This window comes from Microcaecilia unicolor, chromosome 3 (genome assembly GCF_901765095.1).
Source record: "Microcaecilia unicolor chromosome 3, aMicUni1.1, whole genome shotgun sequence".
NCBI lineage: Eukaryota > Metazoa > Chordata > Amphibia > Gymnophiona > Siphonopidae > Microcaecilia > Microcaecilia unicolor.
The window spans coordinates 200219544-200244371 of record NC_044033.1 but is presented as its reverse complement, the minus strand read 5'-3'; the positions used below and the strand labels follow the sequence as shown (position 1 = coordinate 200244371).

The following is a 24828-nucleotide window of genomic DNA, read 5'->3' as shown; positions in this document are numbered from 1 at the left end:
AATGGCCTTAGCATGTGGGAAAGACCCACATACAAGCACATTAAGGCCACTTTTTACCGCAACTTAGTCAAAGGATCCCTTAGAGTCCAAGAAAGAAGGACCCGGAAGGGATGTGGGAACTCACAATCAGAGAAAGATAGATCTGGTAGAGATCTCAGGAGATCATCTGGAATTAGAGACAGAAAGAGCTGGAAGGGTCATCAGGAACTTATCTAGAATCGGAGAAAGATATATCTGGTAGAGATCTCAGGAGATGTCTAAAATCAGAGAGAGAAAGAGCTGAAAGGGACATCAGGAGCTCATCCAGAATCAAATAGGGCTGGTAAAGACCTCAAGGAGACATCTAGAATCAGAGATAGAAAGAGCTGGAAATGACATCAGGAACTCATTTAGAATCACAGGAGAATAGGACAGGTAGAGATATCAGGAATTATCTCAAACTGAAAAAAATAAGGCTGGTACAGACCACAAGGCCATCTAGAATCAGAAAAAGATAGGGCTGATTGAGAGCCCAGGAGATCAGCTAAAGTTCACGAAAGAAAGAGCTGGAAGGGATCTCAGGAAATCATCTAGATTCAGAGTTGGAATAGATATCAGATCACCTAGAAAAAACTGGAAAAGATATAGAAAATTATCTGGAATCAGAGAAGGATAGGGAGGTAAAGACATCAGGAGATCACCTGGAGTTCAAGAAAGATAAAGCTTGAAGGAGCATAGGACCTCATCTAGAATCAGAGAAAAATAGGGTTGGTAGAGACCTTGGGAGATCTTTTAGAGTCAAAGAAAGAGCTGGAAGGAGTATTGGAACTCAACTAGAATCAGGGAAAGAAAGGGCTGGTGGAAACATCAGTCCAACAAAGAAAAAGTTGGAAATGACCTGAGAAAATCATCTAGAATGTGAGCTGAAATAGATATCAGGAGATCACCTAGAATCCAAGAATGAAAGAATTGGAGGGATATCAAGAAGTAATCTAGAATCAGAGGAACACAGGGCTGGTAGAGACCAGGAAATCAGTTAGATTCAGGAACAGATAGGGCTGATTCAGGAGATCAACCTACACTTCAAGAAAAAAAGAGCTGGAAGGGACCTCAGGTAATAATTTAGATTCAGAGCTAGAACAGACATCAGGAGATCACCTGTAATCCAAGAAAGAAAGACCTGGAAGGGATGTAGAAACCTGTCTAGAATCAGGGAAAGACAGGGCTGGTAGAAATGTCAGGAGATCACCTATAATCCAAGAAAGAGCTAGAAGGGACATAGGAACTCATCTACAGTCAGAGAAAAATAGGGTTAGTGGAGACCTCAGGCAATCATCTAGAACAAGCTGGACGGGGCATAGAAACTCACCTAGAATCAAAGAAAGACCAGGCTGGTAGAGACCTCGGGAGGTTGCCTACAGTCAAAGAAAGATTGTGCTGTAAGGGACCTCAAACAGTGATCTAGAATTATAGCCAGGAAGGACTTGGAAAGATATCTGGAAATGATTCTCTGCTTCTACATAGGATCACAAATCACCTAACCCACCATAGATAGCACATCTGTAGATCCCACCATCTCCCTCTGTGTCTCCTCTGGGACTTCTCTGATCTACCTTCCGCCTTCTGTGCACCATGCAGCCTTTCGATAGTGAGGTTTCTTTGTCCTCATCCAGGGAAGTGATGCTCCCACATTTTTAGCTATTAACTTAGTTTTGACTCCTCTAAGCACAGCCCTAAAGGAATGGCCATGATTGGGACCTAGTGACCAATTACCTCAAGCTGGGGAGTTATGGATTTCATGGGAAAATGAGAAGCCTGGGTGTCACCCCTTCCCGCTGTGGTGGGGGCCAAGAGCTAAATCAGAACTGATGTTTGAAGCAGACCCTGTCTTCCTGGCCTGTCTTCTGCGGGGAAACGTGATCAGCACCGTACCGAGGGCTGTACAAGCAGCATGGCCAACAGGGTGTAGATATAGAGACCTGCAAAAACCGCTTCCAGTCCATCGTCTCCTCTCATCCTCTCAATGACAGTGGAGAAGTGAGTGGAGTGGGGAGGGAGGGGGGCATAAGTGGCTGAGATGCACAGGGCACAACTAGAGTTTGATACATCCTGAGCATGCTTATAGCATGTCTTTGGCCCCCCCCCCCCCACACACACACAATTCTCCGTGGTAGATATCCTCCCCTTAACAAAATATCTTCATTAAGTATGGAAGTACATGAAGGAGGGTTGGACCAGAGCGAGGTTCTAATTCCACCCTGTCTCTTTCCCTCTTCCTTCTCTCCCTTTCTTTCTATTTTTCATCCTTCTATTGTGTATCCCTCCACTTCATTCTCTCTCTCTCTCCATCTTCCTGTCTGTTACGCTCATGCCCTCCACTCTTTTTCCCTATCTCTCTCTCACTTCCATTCTTGTTCACCTCTTTCCTCCTGCCCGCACTCCCTATGCCTCTCTCAGGTTTCTATAATAACACCCCTCCAAATTATTTTCTCCTGTTTTAAGTGTGTGTGTGTGTGTGGGGGGGGGGGGGGGGAGGGGGCGGGAAGGGGGGTCCAGGTTCCCAGTTTTGTTGAAACAAATACCAGTTCTTGATTCTTCCTTGTCAATGAAATTAGGCTCAAATTAAGTTCCGAGTCTTGGTTGCAGAGCCCTCTGGCACGTACAGCGAGGTGGAGGGGGGAGAGTGTAAAGGTCCCATTCATCACTGTCCAATCAATTCTACCCATTACCCAGTGCCCCCCCTCACCCCCATCGGGATAGAGCCACTTAAAATTAACACCTTCCTTCCTTTGTTTTAGATGGTGACAGTGACAGATTTGGCTCCTTCTAACAGGGAAAGCAACTTCGGAAAACATTCAGGGGAAGATGCAAAAAACTGTGCGTTACAGCCATTTGCAGATGGCTGAACGTGGCTTCTAACGCAAACTTAATGAGAAAGTTGTGCCCATCCACCCAATAAGCTAACCATATGCAAATTTGAAGTGCGCGGAACTTGTGCACAGAAGGTTCTGCATCGAAGGCAGCAAGCTCTGTGCACATGTCTGAAGGTGCTGTCACACATTTGTACATATGCTTGAATTTATTTATTTATTTATTAGGATTTCTGCTGGAATGTGAACATAAGAACATAAGAGTAGCCATACTGGGTCAGGCCAATGGTCCATCTAGCTCGGTATCCTGCTTCCAACAGTGACTAATCCAGGTCACAAGTACCTGGCAGAAAGCTAATTAGTAGCAACTTTCCATGTGGAATCTCAAAAAGTAGAAACATTTCATGTAGAACCCCAAAGAGTAACAAGATTCCATTCAGAATCCCAAAGAGTAGCAACATTCCACATAGAACCCCACAGAGTAGCAGATTCCATACAGAATCCCAAAGAGTAGCAACATTCCACGTAGAACCCCAAAGAGTAGCAACATTCCACATAGAACCCCAAAGAGTAGCAACATTCCATTCGGAATCCCAATGAGTAGCAACATTCCATGCTACCAATCCTGGGGCAAGCAGATTATGGACTTTTCCTACAGGAACTTGTCCAAACCTTTTTTAAACCCAGATACGCTAACTGCCATTACCACATCCTTGGGCAAAGAGTTCCAGAGCTTAACTATTCATTGAGTGAAAAAATATTTCCTCCTATTTGTTTTAAAAAATATTTCCATGTAACTTCCTCGAGCGTCTTTTTAGTTTAGGAATGAGTAAAAAAAAAATCAATTTATTTCTACTCGTTCTACAGCACTCAGGATTTTGTAGACCTCAATCATATCTCCCCTCATCCGTCTCTTTTCCAAGCTGAAGAGCCCTAACCTCTTTAGCCTTTCCTCATACGAGAGGAGTTCCAGCCCCTTTATCATTTTGGTCGCTCTTCTTTGAACCTTTTCTAATTCTGCTACATCTTTTTTGATGTGAATATCGGCATCAGAAAAAATTTATTGCACGTAGATGGGGGAATTCTATATATGGCACCGATTGTTACGTGCTACAACGTTCTAATGGATGCAAGGCACAGAAATGGGGCAGAAATGGCAGAACTGCGCCAAAACACACATTCATCTATTTACAGAAAACTGCCTCCATGTTTCCACGTGGATCTGCAAAAGGAATTTAGCCAGGGGAGTGGAATGGGAAGGTTAGGGGCGTTTTTGAATTTCCAATGCTGTTCAACAAGGGGTTGCAACACAAGTGTCTTACTGCATTTTTTGAGCAGATTCTCAAGGTACTATAAAAACTAGATCTACTTTATCAGCAACCTTTGGTCAGAAAAAAAGATAAATCGTTGGCTCTGAAAACATTTTTTTTCAAAAGAAAGATTTAATTTATTGTGGAGCCAAGATTAATGTGTTTCTAGATGTGGCTAAAGCCACTCAACTTAGACAGAAGTTAAGCTCTGCTTAACACAAGACTATCTGTACTTCAGGAAGTAGGTTAAAGCTTGGCTCTTCAACCAGACCTTTAATGGAAGAAGTAACTAACTCGTTAGTCTCACTCACACACGCACACAAGGAGTGACACGGGCTGCACATACTGCAGCAGGACATGTTTATCCACTCCTACCCTAGCTGAGATAATATTTAACCATCTCTCTGACCTCATGTGCACCTTTCTTTAAATTAGTTACCTTATTTTCTGACTCCTCTTACTCTCTTACCTATCTATAGGTTCCATCTTTGCTTATACCCTATGCATTCTATTAAAATGTTCTATTATGTATTGTGTTGACATTGTACGTAGTAACTATTGTTCCAATATATTTCTTAACTCTCTCTGCTTTTCTGTTTGTTAGTAGTAACTATGCCATACTTTGTATTGTTATTTGAATATTTTTTACTACAGTAATTGTCTATTGGTCATATCCTCAATCATTGAGGACTTAAATATAAACCAACCTATGCATCCAGCTTCTCCTTTATAAGCACGCAACTATGGAATGCACTACCAAACGCCATGAAAGCAACGCATGATCTATTAAACTTCCGGAAATCACTAAAAACTAACTTGTTCAAAAAGGCATGCCCTAATGACCCAACTTAAATGCCTTGACCCTGCAACACAGCGAAACTAATACTCGAACTGGACATAACTTAACCCTTCCTCCTTATTCCCTAAGATGTCTGTCGCACACGAACCTTACTACAATATCACTCTGTATCTGTCATACTGGAATTGGCGATCACCACCACGGTACTATGTAAGCCACATTGAGCCTGCATATAGGTGGGAAAATGTGGGATACAAATGCAATAAATAAATGTTTCATTTATTCTTACTGTATACCGCCTTGAATGAATTCCTTCAAAAAGGCGGTAAATAAATCCTAATCAATACATTAAAAAAAAAAGTTAAGATTGAATGCCAAGAAGTGCAGAGTGATGCACTTGGGGTGCAGAAATCCAAGAGAGATATACCGGATAGGAGGGGAGAGATTGGTAAGCTCAGCTCAGGAGAGGGATCTTGGGGTGATGGTGTCTGAGGATCTGAAGCAGGGGCGTAGCCAGACACTCAAGTTTGGGTAGGCCTGGACCCAAGGTGGGTGGGCAGAACTCCACCTTGTCCTACAAGTGATTTGGTTTCTCCCTCTCTTGCCTGCATGCCATATAGTCTTTCAAACATCCCCTCTCCCCCATATACCTTTTAAATAGCAGATTTTCACCGGCAGCAAACAGTTGTTGGGAGTTTTTGGCTGGTGGGGCTTGGGGTCCCTGCCAGCCACATTATAGGTATGCTGCTACTTGGTGGGCCTGAACCTAAAGTGGGTGGGCCTGGGCCCACCCCAGCCCACCCTTGGCTACGCCACTGATCTGAAGGTGAAGAAACAATGCGACAAGGCGGTGGCTGCGGCCAGAAGGATGCTAGGCTGCGTAGACAGGGGCATAACCAGCAGAAGAAAGGAGGTGTTGATGCCCCTCTACAAGTCATTGGTGAGGCCCCACTTGGAGTACTGTGTTCAGTTTTGGAGGCCGTATCTTGCTAAAGATGTCAAAAGACTGGAAGCGGTGCAAAGACAAAAATGGTATGGGATTTACATTGCAAACCGTACGAGGAGACTTGCTGACCTGAACCTGTATACCTTGGAGGAAGGGAGAAACAGGGGTGGCATGATTGAGACGTTCTAATATTTGAAAGGTACTAAACCGCAAACAAACCTTTTTCCAGAGACAGGAAGGTGGTAGAACTAGAGGACATGAATTGAGGTTGAAAGGGGGCAGACTCAGGAGTAATGTCAGGAACTATTTTTCATGGAGTGGGTGGTAGATACCTAGAATGCCCTTCCATGGGAAGTGGTAGAAATGAAAATGGTAACGGAATTCAAAAAAGGCGTGGGGTAAACACACAGGAATCCTGATTAGAAGGAATCGATCCGAAGAAGCTGAGCGGAGATTCAAAAGCAACACTGGTGATTGGGAAGCAAAGCCAGCCCTGGGCAAACATTTACAGTTTGCTCTCTGATCGTGGCTGGACAGATTCAGCTTCAGAAGTTGGAGAAAAAGACCAGTGCTGAGCAGACTTCTATGGTCTGTGCCCTAATTGTGGCTGAATAGATCTGGAAGGACAGGAGTCAAGCTTTTCTGGGGCTTTGACACTAAATTCAGAAATTTTAGAACAAGGGCAGTGCTGGGCAGACTTGTACAGTCTATGCCCTGAAAATGGCAAGGACAAATCAAGGCCAGGTATACATATGAAGTATCACATCATACCATATGTAAGGAGTTTAGGTTGTTGGGCAGACTGGTTGGCCCATACAGGTCTTTATCTGCCATTATCTACTATGTTACTATGACCTGTGAAACGATATTCACACACACTGGATAACTGCTATGTTTAGCCACTGCACTCTGCATTTTCCTGCAGTCTCCTCTGGTATTTTCAACCCCTGCACTCTTTGCATTTTGCTGCAATTTCCTCTGGTATTTTCAGTTCCCGCACACTGCATTTAGTTGGTCTCTCCTCTGGTATTTTCAGCTCCTGCATGCTGTGTATTTTGCTGCAGTTTCCTCTGGTATTTTCAGCTCCGTACATTCTGCATTTTGCTGGTCTCTCCTGTGGTATTTTCAGCTCCTGCACACACTGCATTTTGCTGGTCTCTCCTCTGGTATTTTCAGCTCCCACACACACTGCATTTTGCTGGTCTCTCCTGTGGTATTTTCAGCTCCCGCACACACTGCATTTTGCTGGTCTCTCCTCTGGTATTTTCAGCTCCCGCACACACTGCATTTTGCTGGTCTCTCCTGTGGTATTTTCAGCTCCCACACACTCTGCATTTTGCTGGTCTTTCCTCTGGTATTTTGCCAGAGTTTTCTTTGGTATATTGAGCCCCAAACCCTCTCTGCATTTTACTGGAGTGTGCTCTGGTATTTCATCTCCTGCACTCTCTGTATTTTGCCATTTTCCTCTGGTATTTTCAGTTCCTGCACCCTCTGGATAGTGCTGGTGTTTTCTCTTGCATATTAATATACAACTCCATTTTCATCATCTTTGGAGGAAGGAGATGATATTACAGAATACCCTCCTGGCAGCATCGCCTCCCATAGCCATCCTGCCCCCAGCCAGTCTTCCTCAGTCAAAATATTTGCTCTAAGTCCTGGAGAACTGTTAATGCTTAGCATAAATCTTCCTCTCCAGAGATCTCTCTCCTGTCAAGAGGGAAAACAATCCGGGTTACCAAAGCCCCTTCTCATGCGCTGCTTAATGATTAACTCTGGGTGCAGAGCCCATGCCAAGCTATTTAGTCCTGGCTCAGTCACCCAGAACTCTCTACACAGGTGCCAGCATCCCAGACTTCCCCCCTCCCTTTAAAATCTTGAGTTTTGTTTGTTTTTTTTAACAGGATAATAATTAGGGGAGCTGAGGTCCTTCTGTAGAAGTCTTATGCGGACCTGGCTTCAAATCCAATATGAAAGTTATGAGATTGGGTTAATTCCTTTTTCTGGTCCATTTGACGAACAACTGAATGTAAGCAACAATGCCCTCAAAACTTAGTGGCTCTTTGGCTAGAGGCAGATTCAATACTGGTAGCCAAACTGGTTTTTATGGTGGCCAATGGATATCTGCCAGGGCACTTCTGAAGCTCTGGTGGTCATTCATCTATGGAAAAACTGGTAGCCAAATCTGTTTTCATGGTGGCCACTGATCACTGGATTTCTTCCACACTGCAGGGAATCTTTTGGAGGGGGGAAGCCTTCAGCAGACCTGAAATGCCACTTTCCAGCCCTGAACAAATAAATCTTTTTTTTTTTTTGTTACATTTGTACCCCGCGCTTTCCCACTCATGGCAGGCTCAATGCGGCTTACATGGCGCAATGGAGAGTTAAGTGACTTGCCCAGAGTCACAAGGAGCTGCCTGTGCCTGAAGTGGGAATCAAACTCAGTTCCCCAGGACCAAAGTCCACCACCCTAACCACTAGGCCACTCCTCCACTCTTCAGACTATATGCCCAGTTGGCCAATAACAGACACTGTGAAAATCTGGGCTATGACTATATTAAATTCTGTGCCATTTAGACTGGTTAAAATCCCTTTTGTTATGCACTAGGTCAGTACTGCAGAGAGACTGTGGATGAGGAAGCACAGGATGTGTTGTTTGCAGAATGCATGTCTTTGGACAATATTTTCAATCAGTGTTTCCCAACCCTGTCATGAAGGCACACCTAATGGGTCTGGTTTGCAGGATATCAATAATGAACATGCATGAGATAGATTTGCATATATATGCAAATCTATAATGCATATTTGAAAACCCAATTAGCTTGGTGTGCCTCCAGAAGAAGGTAGGGAAGCACTGGGTTAAGCCATTAGCCAGTGACACCAGCTGTCCAGAAGCAGAAAAAGCATAAACGCATCTTGAGCTTCACCATACATTGCCACCCCGCAGCAAAGGTATGTATTTAAATAATCTTAACTTGCACCTCCACAAATAAACCTCAGTGGAGAGAGAATGTATGCCTTCCAGTCCAAACTCCATTCTGGTTGTGTTTAGGGGTCTGAGTGTGACCTAAGTTCTTATCTGCTCCATTTATTCTGCTCTTATTATTTTTTGAGTGTTGTTTTTGCAGACACGGTGAATCAACCTCCACCATTCCCTTTCAACAGCTCACTCCCCCGCTTCTTCTACAGAGTTATAGATCCTGCCTAGGAGTTCCTAGGAACTATCCTCGGGGCCATGGAGTGGGATGTAGGGGAGTGGCTGGAATGTGAATTATTAGCTTGTCTCCACGGCTGACTCTCAATGTGTGACCTCAAGGGGAGATGCTTTATCGCTGCCTGCTTCAGTTCTAATCCCCTGCTCTGTCACTGACTCTGTGTGAGTCACTTTATCTCCGGGTACATCAGTTCTAATCCCCGGCTCTGTCACTAACTCTGTGTGTGTGATCTCTGTGTGAGTCACTTTATCTCCGGGTACCTCAGTTCTAATCCCTGGCTGTGTCACTGACTCTGTGAGTCACCTTATCTGTGGTTACCTCAGTTCTAATCCCCGGCTCTGTCACTGACACTGTGTGTGTGACCTCTGTGTGAGTCACATCGAGGCATATTTTCAAAGCACTTAGCCTCCCAAAGTTCCATAGAAACCTATGGAACTTAGCCTCCCAAAGTGCTTTGAAAATATGCCTGTTTATCTCTGGGAACCTCAGTTCTAATCCCCGGCTCTGTCACTGACTCTGTGTGTGTGACCTCTGTGTGAGTCATTTTATCTCTGGGAACCTCAGTTCTAATCCTCGGCTCTGTCACTGACTCTATGTGAGTCACTTTATCTCTGGGTACCTCAGTTCTAATCCACGGCTCTGTCACCAAGTGTGATCTCAGGGTGAGTGACTTTATCTCCATGTGCCTCAGTTCTAATCCCCGGCTCTGTTACTGATTCTCTGTGGGTGATGTCCAGCATTTACTTTTGCCTCCGTTCTAATCCCTGCCACTGGCTCTGTGAGGCTGGATTAGAAGTTTAGAAGATACTTTGCAATACCACTTCCTTGGAGTACACTGATGTGTCTCACAACAACTTTCACAGCCTGGGTATTTCAGTTGAACGGAGGGGAGGGGAGAGGGAACAGCAGCCAAGAAAAAAGTGCACAGAAATGAGATTTTCACATCTACATAGATTATTTTGCAGCAAAAATCTTTTGGTAGAAAAAAGCAGGATGCAAAATTTGCACCCATGAGCCACTGTCCAAGGGAAGGCATGCACCAATTCACCTTTGAAAATGAGCTCCAGGGTCTGTGAGCATCCACTTTCCACCCTTAAGGGCTGTTTGAAATGCCCACATATAGGGATTTCTGATGGCCGGGTAGAATTTTAGGTCTGAAGTGGCACACTTGTGCAGAGCCCCGTGTAATGAGGTGGAATGCCAGAGCAGGCCACGGGAGTTAAAATACCGAGCATGAAACAAGCCGCAGGAAGGCATGAGGGGGAGTGAAGGTGATTAGACGTCTCAGGAGAGCAGGCTGCAAATTGCGAAAGCACCTCTCCTTTAACTTTACATAGAGACCTAGAGGGAAAGGGGGAAAGGCAGGTCTCCTTCAACACTACATACAGACTTGGAGGGGAAAGGGAGAAAGGCAGGTCTCCTTCAACACTACATACAGACTTGGAGGGGAAAGGGGGAAGGCAGGTCTCCTTCAACACTACATACAGACTTGGAGGGGAAGGGAGAAAGGCAGGTCTCCTTCAACACTACATACAGACTTGGAGGGGAAAGGGAGAAAGGCAGGTCTCCTTCAACACTACATACAGACTTGGAGGGGAAAGGGAGAAAGGCAGGTCTCCTTCAACACTACATACAGACTTGGAGGGGAAAGGGAGAAAGGCAGGTCTCCTTCAACACTACATACAGACTTGGAGGGGAAAGGGGGAAAGGCAGGTCTCCTTTAACATGACACACAGTGATTCCAACCCAACATTTAGGCAGGTCTCCTTCAAAAGCAGCTGTCACATTTGAGAGGTGAAAGTGGCAGGACTTCCTGGGATGCTATAGGAGAGGGAGGCCAGGGACAAGACAGGAACCTGAGGTAGGGCAGAAGGTGAAAGGGAGGGTATATGAGGAGGGTAAGGGGAGCAGACCCCCTGCCAGATCTGTGATTCAGGCTGCCTGGGGCTGAGAGATTGGGAAGAGGCATCCCACGCTTTGGCAATCCGTCCAGGCAACTAACATCAAAGCCAACCTTGTCTTGAGGTCTTGGGCATCCACAAATGCTTTTTCATCTCTTAACCAGCACCCCCTCACCCCCCCCCCCCCCCAGCCAGACACTCCTTCTGAAATTTTGAAGTTTGATAGACTCACGTGGATTCTTTACACTAGAGCCAAAACCCATGGCTTTTAAATAACACCGCCTGAGACAGAACAAACAAGGGCATTCAAAGTCCACCCCGTCTGCCTGGCTTTTGTTTTATGACTAGGAGAGAGTCAATTCGCTTTATCTCTTCAAAGCTGAGCAACAATTATACTTCAAAACAAGATAGGGGCCAGCTGTGCTGCTTTGTCATCAGAAGCAGCACCCTCCTCCTCTTCTCCCTTCCAGACAAGCCTAAATTAGGAATACAACATGAACCATTAGAGAGAGAGGGGAAGAGACAGCAGCACTCTGAGACATCCAGAGTATGAATATAGTATGAAGAACTGCAAAGAGACTTCAGGGGAGGGGAAGACTGAACTAACTGGAGGCATGAGTACAATGATAAGCGAATAAAGATGAGTAAAGAAAGGCAAATATGAAATAAATGATATTTTTTCTGGCAAAAATAAAGGGGGTGGGGTCTCTGATTAAGACAAGGAGAGGGTGGGAGAGGTGTGGCAGGAAGGCAACTTTGCAGACAGGTGGCAAAAGGAGGCAGTGTATTTATACTGGCCCAGTACCAAGTGGAAGATTAAAAAAAGTCTCCAATCCCAGTTCATAGAGTGACAATCACCTTTTGCATGAACATTTCTGCTACAGATTAAGACATAGGTCCATCCTTTGAATCTGACCGCAGTTGCTGTGCTGGTTCTTCCAGAATGAACTGAGAGTCAAGGGGGTTCCTGGTGTTCTGATCCCAGTGGTACTTCCCCCCCCCTCCCCAATATGTGACTTACCCTGCACCTCAGATCTTATCCCTGACTCTCTTTATGATGTTGGGGTGAGACTGTGAGTCACTTTCTCTCTCTGTGCCTCAGCTCTAATCCTCGGCTCTGTCCATGACTTCCTGTATCTTGACCTCAGAGTGAATCAATTTGTCTCTCTGTGCCTCAGTTCTAATCCCAGGCTCTGTCCATGACTTCCTGTATCTTGACCTCAGAGTGAATCAATTTCTCTCTCTGTGCCTCAGTACTAATCCCCGGCTCTGTCACTGGCACAATTGTGACCTCAATCACTTTGTGTGCAATTCTAATCCCCAGCTCTGCCCCTGACTGTGTGTAACCACAGGGTGAGTCACTTTATCCTCCTGTACCTCAGTTCTGATCCCCAGCTCTGTCACTGATTCTCTCTGGGTGTGACCTCAGGGTGAGTTAATCTACCCGTGTGAGTCACTTTATCTCCGGGTTCTAATCCCAGGCTCTGTCACAAACTCTGTGTGACCTCAGGTGAGCCACTATATAATCAGGCTCATTTTCAAAGCACTTAGCCTCCCAAAGTGCTTTGAAAATATGCCTATATCTCTCTGTGCCTCAGCTGGCCTTATTATAACATTATAGATGCTTACACAATACATATCAGTGCATAAAGAAACAGTTAATACATTTTGATTAAGCTTCTTTGACCTAATAATTTATTTAAAATAAATATATCTTTGGGAGAATTAACCTCCAATCCAGTACATCCCTTCAGTTTAAGTTTCAGACACTTGATACCTTCCAGAAGCATGGATCAGGGTGACCCTCAGGTTTATCTATAAAAGTTTCTCCCGGTGTGAACCATACTGGTAAGACCTCCCTCATGGTCACAGTAAACCCTGCTGAGTTGGTTATACAGAAAGACATCTGACAGCAGAGAGCAGACCCCAAATTCTTTGATCAAGGTTGATGAGGGTAACAGGACAGTCAGCGCCTTCTTCATGACAAGATAATTGGCAACATTTGTCCCCGTAGCTTCCAGTTTGCCGTCCTTGCTGGAAAAAAATGGTTCTATCAATTCAATCACCCTACCTGCCAGGAACCATTTTTTTTCCAGCGAGGACAGCAAGCTGGGGCAGATTTTGGCATTTATCTTGTCATAAAGAAGGGGCTGACTGTCCCGTTATCCTCACCAATGTTGATCAAAGAATTTGGGATCTGCTCCCTGCTGTCGGATGTCTTTCTGCATAACCGAATCTGACCCCTGTAAGCTGCCTAGTTAATGCCACTGGGCTGGTGTGTGGGATTTATGGATCTGGAGGGCCAGGTTAATCATTCCTCCTGGTGCTGTCAGTGAACCACTTCAAAGTGAACAAGTACCTAGTTGAAGTTCTGACTGTACGCTCCTTCTGCATTCCTCTACAAAGCCGAGATTCCTAGTAAATATATTTCTCGTGTCCTCACCATGTCCAACCTGAAGCTGTGAAGAACCTATATTATGAAATTATAGTATGAGCTGGAAATAAACTGGTCTGACCCAGAACAGGAATCCTTATGTTCCTGTGATTCTTGAGCTCTACCAATGAGTGTTTAATCATGTAATCCAAATGAGAGAGGAAAGCAAAGCATATTTTTCAATTCCTGAGTCCATCGTATTTGGAAACAACATCCTTCGATTTATCCAGTGCATTCGACATGGTAGATCACAATATACTAACCAAACTACTGGACAAACTTGGAATCAGTGGAAATATCATTAATTGGATGAAAGGATTCATCACCTCAAGATCTTACCAAATTAAATCATCCTTTGCTATCTCATCCTTGGTCTCCAGTTTGCGGTGTACCTCAAGGATCCCCTTTATCACCGATTCAGACATGGTCTTAACCCTTTCATTTACGCTGATGACGTTACCATATTCATTCCCTTCAAATCAAATCTAACAGAAATCTCTACAGAATATCCATGGGCATGAACATCTTAACCTCTTGGGCCAATGCCTTTAGGATGAACTTGAACAAAGAAAAAACACAATGCCTAATCCTCTCATCTCAACACTCCGTGTTCCCACCATCCAATCTTACCACCCCGACATTTCAATCCTCATTTTTGACAATTTGAAAATCCTGGGAGTGACACTAGATAACCACCTTTTGCTCGGGAATCACGCTACATCCACCACAAAGAAAATGTTCACAATGATGTGGATACTGAAACGCGTAAAACCCTACCTACCTCTGAAAACATTCCAGAATTTGGTACAATCCACGGTACTTACGCATGTCGATTACTGTAACAATATTTTCTTAGGCTGCAAAACCCACATCCTGAAAAAACTTCAAACTGCCCAAAACACAGCAGCGAGACTCATCTTTGGCAAATCACGTTTTGAGAGTGCAACTCCTCTATGTGCAAAACTTCACTGGCTCCACATCAAAGAGCGAATCAACTTCAAGGCCAACACACTAATCCACAAAATTATCCATGGGGAATTTCCGGACTACATGATAAACCTAATTGACCTCCCAACAAGAAACGTGTCTATTTCTTCGCGAAATTACCTCAACCTGCACTACCCTCAACTGTAAAGGACTCAAGTACAAAACCTATTATGGATCCAATTTCTCCTTCCTAGGCAGCCAACTCTGGAACGCCTTCCCTAGACCTATCCGATCAATCTATGACCATCTTCCATTCAGGAAAGCACTAAAAACCCATTTATTCAAGCAAGCCTACCCAAATGACCCAGACTAATCATATGAACCCATCTACCTAACATATACCGAAGAGACAACGACATTGACCCAGACCATATCTCCCACCTGACCCACCTCTCCATTGCCTATCTCTACCTACCTATCTATTCCATTACTATGTTACACCTAATTCTTACTATACCCAACAATATTCTGTATTCCCTGTTACTATGTAAGCCGCATTGAACCTGCTTTTAGTGGGAAAGTGCGGGATACAAATGTAATAATAAATAAATAAAATAAATCCCCTGAACCCTCCAGTTCTAGAGGTGACAGGGTTTGTATCCCTGTGTCGCCCCTGAACCCCCAGTCCTAAAGGTGACAGGCTCTGTATCCCTATGTCCATCCCCTGAACCCTCTAGTCCTAGAGGTGACAGGTTCTGTATCCTTGTCTCCATCCCCTGAACTATCCAGTCCTAGAGGTGACAGGCTCTGTGCCCATGTGTCCATCCCTGGACCCTCCATTCCTAGAGGTGACAGGCTCTGTGTCCCCGTGTCCATTCCCTGAACCCTCCAGTCCTAGAGGTGACAGGCTCTGTTTCCCAGTGTCCATCCCCTGAACCCTCCAGTCCTAGAGGTGACAGGCTCTGTGTCCCCGTGTCCATCCCCTGAACCCTCCAGTCCTAGAGGTGACAGGCTCTGTACTCTGTGCTACATCCCTCACACTTCCATTGTCAGTTTCTGCTTGCCTATAGATGCCTGATGGCACTGATACAGGTGAGGATGGTGAAGTTCTTACTTTTCGTAGTCCTGTTTGCAGTACAGTTGACGCTCCCGGCTGTAGCAGGTCCCCACCAGTGACTGAAGACAGGCTGCGCACTTCACACAGTCCTCATGCCAACTCCTCTCATTCACCCGCAGCAGGAAGCGGTCGCAGATGGGTTCCTCACAGCCTGCACACATCTCGCGAAGCTTGGTGTCTGACCCTGGAGAGGATATGAAAGTTATTTAATGGGGGCGCATTGGCTCGTAGTCATCCCTTAATCACTTGTTTCTCAGCAGCAGATAAACTGGGGACATGGGAAAGGACATCTGCCCTTCTCTTAAATTGGGACCAAGTCTTAAAGGAGACCTGCCATTTCTTTGGGTGAAATCAGTGTACACACTTTTGAAGGAGACCTACCCTTTCCCTTAAGTCGGTAACCCTGCAAAACTAAAGGAGACCTGTCTTTCCCTCCAGCTTGGATCAGCATGTGCCCTGTTAAAGCACAAGGTTAAAGGAGACCTGTCCCTTTCTTCAGCTTGGAATCATCACCTAGTGTTGAAGGAGACTGTATATTTTTTTTTATTCAGGCTGTAATCACATGTGGATTGGAGGGGGATGGCTGCTTTCCTGAGCTGGAGAAGACTTTGAAAGTAAGCAGCTAAGTTTAAGCAAAGGGGAAAAGAAGCCCCATAAACCACATTAAACTAAAATGTGCATCTGCAAAATGAACAGATAGCCTCACCTTATCATCCCATTCATCTGTGGCCCTTCTTCAAAGGGTTCGGAGCGATAGCCGGCCTCGGAGGGAGTGAAGCAGCGCTCAATAAATACTTTTCTAAACCGCATGGAGATGGTGCGTTCAAGATTCTCCCTGTGAGAGGTCATGCTGTGACCCTCTCCTGAGGTATTGCTCATGCCAGGAACATAGCAATGTTTGCAGAGAGTTGCTTCATCTCCCTGGCTGGAAGCTCTCAGGAGCAGGGGGACAGGGATGCTACGTTTCTTCTCCTGTACCGATCATGGTAATACCCAGCCCAGTGCACTTTTGATACAGAAGTCGGAGCCTGATTGCTCAACTTTCACCAGAACTTCTGTATTATTTTGTGGTCTTACTCCTGGTCTCCGTTTTGTCTAAATATATGTCTTTCTCTCTCAGGCTTTTCATTTGGTTTAGAATAAAGCTGTCCGTGCTGTATTAATGCTTTACATGAATCAGTGTGATGCCTACATGGGACTCTGGTGAAGACCTGCTCTTCTGTGCTGTATTCATTTATCAATATGACGCCTATATGGGAATCTAAAGATTTGTTGTTCCGTTTTGCGAGTCACAGGAGATTATATGGTTAACTGATACCTCATTGTGACCTGAGACAGGCTGAGTTGGTCCTGGCTTTGCCCCAATCCATACAGGGGAATGTAGCTCTGATTCTCTTAAGTAACCCGGCATCTTGCAGGAACCCCAAAGTACAGGGTGATGAAGTGACTTCCTCCGAGGCAGAGCTGGTGCAAGGATGGTGCAAATCCACCTAGGCAAACTTCTACCCTTATACCACCCCTTAATTAACTTTAAGGTCCCTGGCTAGAGCCCCCCCCCCCCAAATATGGATAATTAAACTGAAGAATCATGATCATCACACAAACATCCTACAAGGTTAAAATATGTGCTGATGGTTCTTAAAGTTTGTGTGACTTCTCCCCCCCATAAACTGCTGTCCTAGGCAATCACCTAGTCTCTCCTAATGGCCACACTGGCCCTGCCCTGAAGTCACTCATACATTCAACGTGTAATTAAACTCTGGAGTTCGTTGCCAGAGAATGTGGTAAAGGTGGTTAGCTTAGCGGGGTTTAAAAAAGGTTTGAACAACTTCCTAAAGGAAAAGTCCACAGACCATTATTAAAATGGACTTGGGGAAAATCCACTGCTTATTTCTGGGATAAGCAGCATAAAATGTTTTGTAATTTTGGGGGATCTTGCCAGGTACTTGTGACCTGGATTGGCCGCTTTTGGAAAAAGGATACTGGGCTTGATGGACCTTTTGTCTGTCCCAGTATGGCAATACTTATGTACTTATGGATTAGAACCATCGGACAGGGAGAGATAGTGCTTTGCAGGTCTGACTCACCGAATCCCAGGATTGCAGGAGCCTGCTGCAGACAGGAGCGTGTCTCCTCTGTCTTCATCCTTCTGCAATTGAAACCCCAAAAAAGGACAGCTGGGTGCTGAGTAGGTATGATGGAGGCCCACACTTTTACAGCTGGGGAGGAGAGGGAAAGAAAAATATACAATTGTTATTATTGAATTCAGCAGCAGCCTGAACTCAACCAGAACGTAAAACTGAAAATTCACCCTCAGCTCAGCCACTTGCATCCCCAGCCAGGCCCCCCCCCCCCAGGGCAGAAGTGGGGGATACAGAATCAGAGCAGACTCGATCCAGTGATTATAGCAGCCTGTTTCCTCATATGAAATTAGCTTTTCCCTGTTGTGAGAGTGGGAAAACACAAGATAACACTCCTCATTCTCTTTAGCCCAGAGATCAAAATGCGGTGGTGGAGGGGGGGGGGGGGGGTTGAATAAGTCTTCTTCCCTCACTCTGCTGCTAAGGAGGATGCCTGTGACTTGGTTTCTAGCCTGAAATGCAACCAAAGCGACCCTTTAGGATAAAAATGAAACCACAATCCTGCTCGGAAGTGGAGGAGTAGTCTAATGGATAGAGAAAAACACTGACAACAGGGAATCCCAGCTCAAATCCCACTGCTGGTGCTTGTAATCTTGGAAAGTCAATTAATTCTCTTTTGTCTCAGGTACAAACTTAGACTGTGAACCCTCCAGAGACGGAGAAATACCTTCTGAACCTGAAAGAGCTACTGCTAAAAATAAAAGAGTGAGCAAAATCCAAATAAAAGGAAGCCAACTGGAAAACAGCCAGATTTTGATAATTAAACTCAAAAATCATGATCATTTTACAACAATTCTATTTAAAAAACTGTCCCCTATCCCTGATATGTCCTGTCTGTTCTAACCCTTATCCCTTACTTGTCCTGTCTGTCTGTCATAATTAGATTGTAAGCTCTATTGAGCAGGGACTGTCTCTCCATGTTCAAGTGTGAAGCGCTGCGTACGTCCAGTAGCGCTATAGAAATGATAAGTAGTAGTAGTAATATGTGCTGATGGTTCTTTGAATTTATCTGGCTCTCAGGATCTATCGCTTTGCTTTGGCTGCTGCTGCTTTTTTTCCACCCTGCGGAAGCTCTAGGCAACTCCCTAACATTGCCTAGTAGTTAGAGCTACCTTGCTCCCTTCTTCCCCTCCCCCTCCCTTTTACTGGTATCAGATGTATTGAGCAGGTCTCTCTCATTTTCCATTTCTCTCTGTCTCATCCAGGCTCTGCACCCTTCCCTCTAATTTGGTTCACATGAGGTCCAATAGGAAGTTCTCCCGTCTGGATTCAGGAAACTTTCCTGGCCTGAAATTTCTACAGAAAGTGGGTTTAAGAGAAACAAATCAGCATGTATCTCTTTTTCCCCTCTCTCCTTCCTCCTTTTCTCCCCCAGTCTTTCTCTTTTCATTGTCTTTCCCTCCCACTCACTTTCTCTTTCCTGTCATTTAACCCCTTAATGTTCACAGGTGCATAGAGAGTGAATAAGTACATAAGTATTGCCACACTGGGACAGACCAAAGATCCATCAAGCCCAGCATCCTGTTTCCAACAGTGGCCAATTCAGGTCACAAATACCTGGCAAGATCCCGAAAAAGTTCAATACATTTTATGCTGCTTATCCCAGAAAAAAGCAGTGGATTTTCACCAAGTTAATTTAATAATGGTCTATGGACTTTTCCTTTAGGAAGCCATCTAGACCTTTTGTTAAACCCCGCTAAGCTAACTGCCTTTACCACATTCTCTGGCAACAAATTCCAGAGTTTAATTACATGTTGAGTGAAGAAACATTTTCTCCGATTCGTATTAAATTTACTACTTTGTAGCTTCATCGCATGCCCCCTAGTCCTAGTAATTTTGGAAAGAGTAAACAAACAATTCACGTGTACCCGTTCTACTCCACTCATTATTTTATAGACCTCTTATCATATCTCCCCTCAGTCATCTTTTCTCCAAGCTGAAGAGCCCTAGCTGCTTTGGCCTTTCCTCGTAGAAAGGGGGGGGGGGACAGGAGACCTGCGGAGATTCCTCTGTCTATCCCGGGGGGGGGGGGGGGAATCAAATAATATTAACTGCTCTGGGCACTGAAGGCAGAGGAGTTCTGCATTTCTGAACAGAGTTACCATATTGAGGGGCCCCTTTTACTAAAGGGTTGATGTGCGGCAACAGACTTGTTGCACGCCAATCTGGAACTACCGTCAGGCTACTGCAGGAGCCCAGCAGCAATTCCCAACCCCAGCGTGCACCATTTCCAGCGGTACAACAATATTTTCTATTTTTATAGTGCTGGTGATTACATGTGTGTTGCCTGGTTACCACCAGGTTAGCACGGGAACCCCATACCGCCACCTCAATGAGTGGCGATAAGAGCTGTTCCCCCCAAATGGCCGCACGACAAGTGGGGTTTTTTTGTTACATTTGTACCCCGCGCTTTCCCACTCATGGCAGGCTCAATGCGGCTTACATGGGGCAATGGAGGGTTAAGTGACTTGCCCAGAGTCACAAGGAGCTGCCTGTGTCTGAAGTGGGAATCAAACTCAGTTCCTCAGGACCAAAGTCCACCACCCTAACCACTAGGCCACTCCTCCACTGTTGCTACTATTTGAGATTCTACACATGGAATGTTGCTATTCCAACATTCCATGTAGAAGTCGGCCCTTGCAGATCACCAATGTGGCTGCGCAGGCTTCTGCTTCTGTGAGTCTGACGTCCTGCACGTACGTGCAGGACGTCAGACTCACAGAAACAGAAGCCTGCGCAGCCTTCTACATGGAATGTTGCTAGTGGAATAGCAACATTCCATCTAGAATCTCCAATAATATCTATTTTATTTTTGTTACATTTGTACCCTGCGCTTTCCCACTCATGGCAGGCTCAATGCGGCTTACATGGGGCAATGGAGGGTTAAGTGACTTGCCCAGAGTCACAAGGAGCTGCCTGTGCCTGAAGTGGGAATCAAACTCAGTTCCTCAGTTCCCCAGGACCAAGGTCCACCACCCTAACCACTAGGCCACTCCTCCACTTACTTCACAGCCATTTCTTTTTGAGAGAAATAAAAGAAAGCCTTTTACCCACTGTGGTAAAAGGGGGCTTCAGTGCGTGTTAAAAAAAATGCGCACTGACACTAGCACAGGCCCCCTTTTACTGCAGCTTAGTAAAAGGACTCCTGAAAGAAGGTGAATGGCAGGTCCGGAACCCACCCCTTTAATGGGGGGGGGGGGCAAGCTCAGTGGGCTAGGGTTCGGGCCTCAGGCTCCTGATCGAGGATGATTGGATTATTAGTGTTTTTGAAATGCTGCTCGGGGGTGGGGGGGGGGTGACTTCCAGGGGAGAGTGGAAGGGAATAGCAGTGCTGGATTTAAGGCCCCCCTGAGGACCAGGATCCTTGCTTGCCCACCCTCCCAACCCCATACGTTTTCACTGTGTCCGTGGTGCCTTCAGTTATTTGCTTTGTCACAGTTTGGGAGTGGGGGTACCCAAGCTACAGCCTGGGCAGGTCCTTCTGAACAGGGTCTCAATGTTCACCAGAAGGTGAGCATTGGGCCACAGCTTAATACGGGCGTAGAGGTCAACATCTACAATGTTTGGCCTTGCTGCTATGGCGGGTAAAAAAATTGTACTTTATAATATTTGGCTGAGACTCCTTGCTGTAAAATGGCAGGTAGTCAGTCTGGTAGTTCTAAATAAGTACATAAGTATTGCCATACTGGGACAGACCGAAAGTCCACGAAAGCCCAATAACCTGTTTCCAAAAGTGGCCAATCCAGGTCACAAGTACCTGGCAAAATCCCACAACAGTACAATACATTTTATGCTGCTTATCCTAGAAATAAGCAGTGGATTTTCCCCAAGTCCAATTTATACGGTCTGTACCCTGAAAAGGACAGGTACAAATCAAGGTAAGGTATACACAAAAAGTAGCACATATGAGTTTATCTTGTTGGGCAGACTGGATGGACCATGCAGGTCTTTTTCTGCCGTCATCTACTATGTTACTATGTTATGTAATAGCTTACGGACTTTTCTTTTAGGAAGCGTCAAACCTTTTTTAAACCCCGATAAGCTAACTGCTTTTACCACATTCTCTGGCAAAGAATTCCAGAGTTTAATTACATGTTGAATGAAAAAATATTTTCTCTAATTCATTTTAAATTTACTACTTTGTAGCTTCATTGCATGCCCCCCTAGTCACTTATTATTAAAACCAGAGCTAGAAAAACATCACCACTAAACAAAGCTGCTGCCTGTTGTTTAATACCAAGCAAGTTGTTCTGGTCTCAATTATTTACATAATCATATCTGTATTATCCTTGCATCTCATTATTATAATTTTAAGGGCGAGTAGGGGGTTGAGTCTTGTGTCCCCGTTAATGTCTGTATTCAATTATCCCCCCTTGTCTAGAGGACAGCTCTGTAACTTCCATTTAGAGAACCCACATGAGAGCTACAGCTAGTGATAATCCATTTCAGTATATGTGAGCAGAGAGGGTGCAATCCTATCTTTAATCAAGGAGTGTCCTCAATACACAGGAGAACCTTGTGAACCTCCTAGAATGAATTGTGCAACCTTCAATTATTCCTGGGGTCCCAGGTTGGGTTTCCAGGTCCCAGTTCTCTGTTGAATGCCTTTTTCTGGGACTCTGGCCAGGTAAATGTGAATAAATCCTGGCTGCCTCTGTCCTGAAAGGAAGGGGAGACAGGCTCCAAGACTAGGAAGAATTGAATGAAGAACCTTATCGGTCTGTCTGTCCTCTACACTTTTCTAAGATGCAAAAGTGGGTGAGGGGATAGTGGGGGTCAAGATCCACAGGATGTACTCACTGGTATATATATTTTTTCTATCTGGATAGCACCCTCCCCAGTCTAACAAGCAACAGTTCAGGCTTAGGAACCCCCTCCCTTTCCACAGATCCCAATGTGTGTGTGTGTGTGGGGGGGGGGGGGGGGATAGGGAAGAATGGAGGAAAGGCCAGGAGTAAAGGTGTGGGACAGTGATAGACAGAGAGAGTCTTAAGCTCTCTGGGGCAGGGTCCTCCTGTGTGAATGTGGATTGTGTGCAGGTTGGATAAGAATGCAAGGCAGAAGGTGGGCAACCCTCCTCCAAGAACTGCCAGGATGGGGGTGTCTCGTAAGGGCTTTCTTCCCTTGCTGCAGATGTGAGGGATACCCATCACATCTGACTAATGGGTCAGCACAATGCCAGAGACATGCAGCATACAGGAGGGGAAGGTGGGATTGATTGGAGGGGGTGGGGGAAAACAGGTGTAATGTCCTCCTGTGTCTCATCCTTAATTCTTTCCCTTCCTCGGTCACTTTTCCCTTTCTTATTGTCTCTGCCTCTCTTTTTCTTTTTTCTAACTTTTTTCCTGTTCTTTTGTTTGTCTCTCTCATGTCTGGTCTCTCCCATCTATCTGTTATTCATTCCTTTTTATTGTTCTCTTCTCATTTGTCTCTTGTGTCTATTTTCTTCTCTCTCTCTGTTATTCATTCATTTTCCTGTTCTCTTGTTTGCCTCTCTCATGTCTCTTTTCTTCCTTCTATCTTGTATTCATTCCTTTTTACTGTTCTCTTCTCAGTTGTCTCTCATATCTATTTTCTTCTCCTCTTTTAGTCATTTTTTTTTCTTGTTCTCTTCTGGTCTCTCTCATTCCTCTTCTCTCTCTCTCTCTGTTATTCATTCATTTTCCTGTTCTGTTGTCTCTCATGTCTCTTTTCTTCACTCTCTTTCTCTCTGGCTGTTATTCATTCCTTTTTACTGTCCTCTTCTTATTTGTCTCTCTGTCTCTTTTCTTCCCTCTCTCATTCATTGCTTTTTCTCTTTTCTTCTTTCTCTCTGTTCGTCATTAATTTTTCCTGTTCTCTTCTCTTTTTTGTCCCTTTCCTAACCTCCTTCCCCAATCCCCCTTTATCCGCTCCTTTCTCCTGCCTCCTCCCCCCCCCGTCTTTTTTTCAAATTGCTGATCCTCTTTTTTTTATTGCAATCAAAAGCAAAGCGGAAAAAAAAAGTTTGCAAAAGATTTCCTGCAAGAAAATTAATAATGGTAATTACATCAATTTTAAATCTATAATTTTAGAAATATTATTCTTCAATGTTTTAACTTATTACAGAAATAACCTCCAGTTACCCTCATACCATAAGAGTAAAAACACGAGAGAGTTTCCCGATAAAGCCGTGTTTTATTAGGTTTTTGAAGCGTCGGGGTTGGAGGGTATAAGTTTTGTCCCTGGTGAAAAAGGGATTTTATTTTCCTAACAAAATTTTAATTTTGTTCAGCCTATTAAAAAAACACATAACAGAAAATCTCAGCCCGTTTTCTTTAAATCTTGTACAACGTTTTTACCTTGGACCAAGTTGTAAAAATCCGGGCTGCAGTGCGTGTTCAAAGTTTACACGCATAAAAGACGAATCTACCTTCACAGGCAATCAGATATAAAAAGTCCATATAAACCTGGACATGTATTATAATATAAACTGAAGCACTTATATATGTAATTAAACATATATTTGCAGTCCAATTAATTTGAAAAATTTCAAATACACCAGCTGTTTTTTTTCTTGTTTTTATCTTTTAGAGAATAATTTAATTTTTTTCCTGTTTTTATCTTTTAGCAGAATAATTTTTTTTATGGCATCATTTTCAAATAAAGAATAAATCTACCGATGTGTGAGTGTCCGTTTGTCTTTCCGACTTAACCCTCCCAAAGTGTAAAAGGAAAGACAAACCTTTAACATATGAACCTGTAAACTTTCTTTAAGACGCATAAACCCAACACCTGTGTACATGCGAATATCTTTATAAAATTTAGTACATAATTTTACTAAATCAATTAAAATTACAGGTATAAGAAAAATTAGCAAATACATAACCGTCTGTTTTTCGGGGTGTAGAAACCCTAATTCGGATTACGCTACAGAACCAAAAGTCCTTCTTGAAAATACCTGTCCTTTCCCTCTCAACCTCAGAGCTTTTAAAAATACCGTAAAAAAAATAGCGCATCGCCCCTCTTTGCACCTGTCTTTTCCAGGGCAGGGGGACCAGGAACAGGATTTATACTGAATTAGTCCTTCTCAACGAATCATCCCCAGAACGGGGGACAAACCCCGTTCTGACCCTTTCGTGCAACGCGAGAAGACTCGCTATTGATTCGAGTGCTGCGGGGCTCAAAGCCCAGCGCTGCCCCTGGAAAACGCGTCCTCAGCTCCCTACCTCAG

General features: G+C 44.5%; 1 protein-coding gene across 1 annotated transcript in view; it reads right to left on the bottom strand.

Moving 5' to 3' along the window:
• LOC115466087 (LIM homeobox transcription factor 1-beta-like) overlaps nucleotides 1-24828 on the bottom strand; it is a 42559-nt gene that overhangs the window by 17416 nt on the left and 315 nt on the right. The window contains exons 2-3 of the mRNA XM_030197106.1: nucleotides 17583-17714; nucleotides 15493-15679 (exon numbers count right to left, since the gene is read on the bottom strand). Of these exons, the coding sequence (XP_030052966.1) occupies nucleotides 15493-15679; nucleotides 17583-17640 (245 nt within the window). The 5' untranslated portion in view covers nucleotides 17641-17714. The remainder of the gene's footprint in view (nucleotides 1-15492; nucleotides 15680-17582; nucleotides 17715-24828) is intronic.